We start from the raw sequence: 7,392 nt of genomic DNA, 5'->3' as shown, positions 1-7,392 counted from the left end.
GTGGATCTTTTAAATGCTACAAGAGGTCTGACTCTTTAAAAGATTGGTTCATAATTTGCTTGACACAAGAATACTGCATTTATTTATGGCAAAAAAAAAAACCTTAAAGAAAATGAGAGGCAAAAACACAAGAAGAATATTTTTTTGATAGTCAAATTTATCATTTACCAGATAAAAACACAACCACAGACAAATGAATCATCTATAAATAAGACTTTTGTAAATACAACAATCATAAATAATACTGTCATCATGTAAAAAAAGAAGAAAAATAATTTTGTAATAATACAATAGGCATCAATATTGTACACAAAACATCAAACTCATCAATATTACACAGAAAGCCAACACCTCTTATTAATAAATACTGTCTCTATGTTCAATCTAATATAAGCGATGTTTCATTTCTGCATTAAAAAAAAAGCCAACTAAACAATTAAATTGCCACTTTTACTTTGATCTTCTTAATAGCAGGAGGAAAATGATCAAAAGCCACAAATAACACAGAATCCAGACGAATGCACTTTGAAACCCAAAAGTGTATCTTGACTTACAGCTAAGAAAGACTTGACTACATTACTGCCACTTCCTCAAAACTGAAATTGCACTGAACGGCACACACACCGAATTTCAGACTGAGCTTTCAAGTTCGCATAATCGCAACAATCAGACGGCACATCTGTGATTCCCAGCCACATTCAACACATTAAAAAAAAAACAGTTGGCATTTTTTTTTATAATAAAACTACATCAAGCCCATGTTTCTCATTACAACTACAGCTCCTATACTGTGAAAGCTTACTAGGCATAATTACTGGTTGACGAGGAATAGACTCAGATTAATTAACATTCATTTCTATGGTGGTCTCAGGTGGTAAACCTGCTAAAGTAAATCTGCACTTTTCAAAAACGACTAAACCTCTAACAGTTGGCAAACAGTGTATCATAATACAATCAGAACAGTCCTTTAAGGGCTCTTCTGGACCGTTATATAAGCACGGTCTGATACTACACACTGGATAACAATCACGAACAGACTCGGAATAATGACCGATTTTATGTCACTGCTGACTGTGTCCACATGTGAACTGTATTCAAGTCATACACAAAGTGGGCTAAAATTATACTTATTATACTTGTATTATATTCTCTTTCCCACATTATGTTTGGTTATGTGTTTACAACTCTGAACCTGAAATTTGTCAAAATATTAATATATATTACTTATATCCACTCACTGGCTGCTTCATTAGGTACACCTTACGAGTAATGAGTGGAACCCGCTTTTGCTTTTAGAACTACATTAACTCTTCGTGGCATAGATTCAACAAGGCGCTGGAATCATTCCTAAGAGATTTTGGTCCATATTGACATGATAGATTTGTCTGCTGCACAGCCATGATGTGACTCTTATTTTTTACCACATCCCAAAGATGATCTACTGGACTGAGATCAGTGACTGTGGAGGCCATTTGAGTACAGTGAACTCCATCTGATGTTCAAGAAAACAGTTTGAAATGATTTGAGCTTTGTGACTTGCTGAGTCAGCAACAATACTCAGTTAGACTGTCATTTACATTATGCTAAATTGGTAAACGGGCCCAGAAAATATCCCAAGAAAATATGTGTCAAGAAAATTCCCCCCACATTATTACACCAGCACCACCTGCAGTCTGAACCACTGTTACAATGCAGGATGGATCTATACTTTAATGTTATTTACACTTAATTCTCACCCTACCATTGCAACAGAAATCCAGACTCATCAGATCAGGCAACACTTGCCAATCTTCAATTAACCAACTGTGATGAGTAGCCTCAGTTTCCTATTCTTAGGTGACAGGAGAGGCACCAGAGATGTTCTTCTACATACACTGACTGTAATGAGAAGTTATTTGAGTATCTCTCGTCTTCCTATCAGCTCAAAACAGCCTGGCCATTCTCCTCTGATCTCTACGATCAACAAGGGATTTTTGCCCAGACAGCTGACACTGGTCTGAAAAACAGAAAATATAAATTTTTCACAGTTTTTCACTCTTTTGTTTTTTTAGACCATTCTCTAAAGATGATTTTGTGAAAAAAGTAAGTAAATCAGCAGTTTTTGCAAAACTCAGACCAGCTGGTCTGGCACTAACAACCATGCCACATTCATTCTAACCTAAATCCCCTTTCTTCCACATTCTGATGCTAGTTTGAACTTCAGCAGCTCATCTTGTCTGTGCCTACGTGTCTAAATGCATTTAATTGTTGCCATATGATTGCCTGATTAAATATTTAGTGAGTTAATGAGAAGTTGAAAAGGTATACCTAACGAAGTGACAGAAAGTTTATGATGATGCTTTAATTAATACCTCATAAAACATGTGTTGTTTAACTTATAGCTTAAATTGAGTAGATCGTATTTAGCACCGCCTATGCAAATAGCATGTAACAGTGTTTTACTAGTTTGTTTTACAACTAGGTCTGAATGGCAACTGTGAAACCTGACAGGTCTTAAAGATGAGTGTCAGTGAACATGGTGCGCTCCTTTTTCACAGAACTTAAGGCCTTGATGGCATCCACAAGCTCATCTTCCTCCACATACTGAAAAAAACCACACAAGATCGCAAAATTTAGGTCTGAATCAAAGAAGAGGGGAAAACAATCAGAGAAACAATAAAGTAAGCATGAAAACAGCAATTTTCAGCTGTCCATATTTCTGTTTTTTGGTACAATTTCACTGATTCTGCATCCATCTAGGAATTAAGCAAGTCAAACCCACAATCCCAAAGCAACTTTGTTCAAGTCTTATCATATATTTTCTAGGCAATGATACTAATGAAAACTTTAAACACATAATATTGTAAATTCTTATGACTTTATAATAAAAGAGGAGGAGGCTGGTGAATAATTAGCATAAATGTTTGTATTGTTATCACTACTCTCTTCTGTACTTGTAGTTAACAAATGAAATTCATAATAAACATAACTCCATACTCACCAGTCCAGAATCGTGTGCCAGTGGGTTGTCCCAGCTTCCTTCCTCCATCATCATTGACTTCCTGTCAATTAGCTGACTTACACTGCGGTGCAAGGAATGCTGGGAGTAGGCCTGGCTGAGGTCTGCTTGGCTGGGAACCCGCAGGACAGAGATGGGGCTGAACTGTGAGTTGCTGCTCACTATCTTTGTGTCTGTCAGACCCTGAGGAGTAGAGTTTTATTCAGAGGCTGATTTGGGGGTTTAAAGCCTTTTATACAAATCACATACTTAGAGAATACTTCTAGATCTAATATTCAATGGTATGGATTTCTTTTTGATTAGGAGCCACAGCAGCAAAAACAAGGAGTGAAATTAAGTCAGCTGAATATGTTTATTGTGGGAGGAATAAACACATGGAAGTTTGTTGGTATTACACCATATAGCCAAAAATATTGTGCCACACCTCTTAATTTTTGAATTAGGTTGCTTTCAGTCCCATTTTCAGACGTGTATAAAATCAGGCACCTAACCTTGCAATCTGCCTTTATAAAGATTTTTGAAATAATTTGTTATTCTAAGAGTTTTCTCAATTTCAGCATCTTACTGTAACAGGATGCCACCATTGCAACAAGTCAGTTTGTGAAATTTCTTCCCTCTTAGACATTAGAAGCTGTCAGTGGTATTATTGCAGTGGAAGTGTTAAAGAACTGGAGCAACTCAGTGATAGAGTACGCAAAGTTCCCCACCTCCTCTGGCATTAACATCAGCAGAAAGAATTGGCATAAGCTTCATGGCATGGGTTTGCATGGCTGAATAGTTGCTGTAGGTGTAATTTTGCTGGAGCCATAAAACCATTAAGAGACACTATGACACAATATTCAGTTGCTGATTTACCTTATTTGCTGAAATTGTTTTTTCAATGATCATTGTAAGAAAGTCAACATTGTACTGAGGACAGACGAAGAGACCTTCACACACCACAACAAGCCAACCACTGTCATATGACAGTGTGTAACATGCACGCACACACACAAACACACACACACAAAGCATGCTTACACAAGCAAGGCGGACATACGCAAAACAGGCATCCCTTTTAAATCAAGCATCCCATACCTCAGTGTACACAGTGTAGCTTTTAAGTATAACGCTGCTGATCTCAACACAGTCTGCTACAGTGTCAAACTGTAGGGGGACAGTAAGATAAACATTTAAGGCTTTGAGAGCAAGAACAGAAAATAATCTTACTGTAGGAAGATCAGGGAGGAGCACAGAGCCGGAGTGATGCTTAGAGCACAGCTCAGGACAGGGTCTCTGAGAGGGAGATACATAGAGAGACAGAGGGAGGGAGGGAAACAGAGCGTATACGCAGAGAAGTACAGAAAGAAGTGGAAGCAGAGAAGATAAATAGCAAAAAATAAAGGAAGAAAGGTTGACAGAGAATGGAGAAAGAAATTAAAGTATTATGATGGAAAACATTAAGGTGTAAAAAATAATTACAACGAATAACCAAAACAACAGAGCAGTGGATATAAATGGTTAGTCGTCTTTATGAAACAGATGTTGTTTGGATCTAGTGCTAAAGTCACAACCAATGAAATGTGAGTTGCATGTATGTAAAACAAAAAACCCAAAACCATTTTCAGAGTGGTCAGCACTTTTACCCCAGAAAAAAGCAAAAGTGAAGTTTTGCTTTTTTCTGGGGTAAAAGTGCAATTATACGGTATTGTGTTTATCTGTTCTTTGTTGTCTGTATTTCTTTACAAAATATTCATGTTGATGGATGAAACACCTACTGTGGACCAAATTTACCGGTCTACAGGCATGTTTGCTAGTCATTCAAAATTAGCTGTGAGAGTCTGTGGTTCTATTTCTCTGCTGGCCCTGTGATGCACTGGTAACCTGTTCAGGTGAGGACCCCGCTTCTTGCCCTATGACAACTGGGATACACTCCAGACCCAGAGAACCATAAGGATGGATAACCTGTTAAGAAACTGAATTTATAGTTCCTGGGTTTTTAACCCTTTTAACCTATTTTTTTTTAAATCTTTCATTTACTTCTTTGCTTTTTCCTCCTCCATCTCCTGTCCTTTTCTCACCATGTAAGTCTCTCCCCCAGCTTTTCTTGTCTTCTGAAGCATTACCAGCGGAGGGCGCTCTCTGGCTGATGGATTCTTCCTCAAAGCTCTGTAAGGGAGTTTCAGAAAATACATTCTGTTTGCAGGAAGCGTGCTGTGTTTTATTTGCACATGTTATGCTAACTTGTACATTTTAGTGCACTTTGAATTTCACAAGAGAGAAGAATAAATTCTGTGCTAATGCTGCCCTAAACCTTTTACAAAAATCACATTTACCTTTGTAGCACTAAGCCCAGCAGTATGGCTAGCAAAAATAGACCCAGTAGGGCTAACAGCAGGATGAACCACAGTTCAGAGTAGACTGGCGTGGCTGACATGCTCACACCCTGTTTACCACTGTCTACAGGGTCAAGAGGAGCTGCACAAAGAAAACAACATGAATAAGTTATTATTAAATTAGCTTTCTAGATTTATCTGTATTTTTAATATATATATTTTCTTCACAACATCAGAACCTGAGAGACAACAAGATTCTGAATCATTGAAGAATGTGTGTGTGTGTGTGTGTGTGTGTGTGTGCGTGCGTTACCAAGGCCTGTGGCTGGGCTATATCTGATGGTGGGAGTGCTGGCGCTGCCACTGTTTGTGGTACAAGTCACCTGAAATGACAGAGCTTAGAGGAACAGAGAGAGAAAGACAAAAAAGAAAACAACTCTGGGTTACAATGAGGTGGGAAAATAAGCATGTATAGATGATGGTAACCAGGCTCTCTGTCCCCTGCAGGGCTAATTACAATATGCTACTCAAATAAAATCAGAGTGGGTGAGAAACATTCATACAAAGGACCAAACTGAAACAGAAAGAGATTTAAAATTGAAGCTTATTCAGTTCTCAAAGCTTTTTCAGCATACCTACAGTGGGGCAAAAAAGTATTTAGTCAGCCACCGATTGTGCAAGTTCCCCCACTTAAAATGATGACAGAGGTCAGTAATTTGCACCAGAGGTACACTTCAACTGTGAGAGACAGAATGTGAAAAAAAAATCCATGAATTCACATGGTAGGATTTGTAAAGAATTTATTCGTAAATCAGGGTGGAAAATAAGTATTTGGTCACCTCAAACAAGGAAAATCCCTGGCTCTCACAGACCTGTAACGTCTTCTGTAAGAAGCTTTTCTGTCCCCCACTCGTTACCTGTATGAATGGCACCTGTTTGACCTCATCATCTGTATAAAAGACACCTGTCCACAGCCTCAACCAGTCAGACTCCAAACTCCGCCATGGCCAAGACCAAAGAGCTTTCGAAGGACACCAGGAAAAGAATTGTAGACCTGCACCAGACTGGGAAGAGTGAATCTACAATAGGCAAGCAGCTTGGTGTGAAAAAATCAACTGTGGGAGCAATCATCAGAAAATGGAAGACATACAAGACCACTGATAATCTCCCTCGATCTGGGGCTCCACGCAAGATCTCATCCCGTGGGGTCAAAATGATCATGAGAACGGTGAGCAAAGATCCCAGAACCACACGGGGGGACCTGGTGAATGACCTGCAGAGAGCTGGGACCAAAGTAACAAAGGTCACCATCAGTAACACACTACAACGGCAGGGAATCAAATCCCGCAGTGCCAGACGTGTTCCGCTGCTGAAGCCAGTGCATGTCCAGGCCCGTCTGAAGTTTGCCAGAGAGCACATGGATGATACAGCAGAGGATTGGGAGAATGCCATGTGGTCAGATGAAACCAAAGTAGAACTTTTTGGTATAAACTCAACTCGTCGTGTTTGGAGGAAGAAGAATACTGAGTTGCATCCCAAGAACACCATACCGACTGTGAAGCATGGGGGTGGAAACATCATGCTATGGGGCTGTTTTTCTGCCAAGGGGACAGGACGACTGATCCGTGTTAAGGACAGAATGAATGGGGCCAAGTATCGTGAGATTTTGAGCCAAAACCTCCTTCCATCAGTGAGAACTTTGAAGATGAAACGAGGCTGGGTCTTCCAACATGACAATGATCCAAAACACACCGCCCGGGCAACAAAGGAGTGGCTCCGTAAGAAGCATTTGAAAGTCCTGGAGTGGCCTAGCCAGTCTCCAGACCTCAACCCCATAGAAAATCTGTGGCGGGAGTTGAAAGTCCATGTTGCTCGGCGACAGCCCCAAAACATCACTGCTCTTGAGAAGATCTGCATGGAGGAATGGGCCAAAATACCAGCTACTGTGTGTGCAAACCTGGTAAAGACCTATAGTAAACGTTTGACCTCTGTTATTGCCAACAAAGGTTATGTTACAAAGTATTGAGTTGTATTTTTGTTATTGACCAAATACTTATTTTCCACCCTGATTTACGAATA

At 39.5% G+C, this 7,392-nt stretch overlaps 1 protein-coding gene across 1 annotated transcript in view; it reads right to left on the bottom strand.

The window, feature by feature from the left end:
• Positions 1-252: 252 nt before the first annotated feature.
• ush2a (Usher syndrome 2A (autosomal recessive, mild)) overlaps positions 253-7,392 on the bottom strand; it is a 217,576-nt gene continuing 210,436 nt past the window's right edge. The window contains exons 89-94 of the mRNA XM_087834076.1: positions 5,627-5,710; positions 5,314-5,455; positions 5,059-5,146; positions 4,208-4,273; positions 2,981-3,181; positions 253-2,583 (exon numbers count right to left, since the gene is read on the bottom strand). Coding sequence (XP_087690202.1) covers positions 2,494-2,583; positions 2,981-3,181; positions 4,208-4,273; positions 5,059-5,146; positions 5,314-5,455; positions 5,627-5,710 — 671 coding nt within the window. The 3' untranslated portion in view covers positions 253-2,493. The remainder of the gene's footprint in view (positions 2,584-2,980; positions 3,182-4,207; positions 4,274-5,058; positions 5,147-5,313; positions 5,456-5,626; positions 5,711-7,392) is intronic.

The sequence above is a fragment of the Neolamprologus brichardi genome, chromosome 1 (assembly GCF_056152115.1).
Source record: "Neolamprologus brichardi isolate AB-2024 chromosome 1, ASM5615211v1, whole genome shotgun sequence".
NCBI classification, from domain to species: Eukaryota; Metazoa; Chordata; class Actinopteri; order Cichliformes; family Cichlidae; genus Neolamprologus; species Neolamprologus brichardi.
This window is presented reverse-complemented; position numbering and strand designations above follow the sequence as displayed.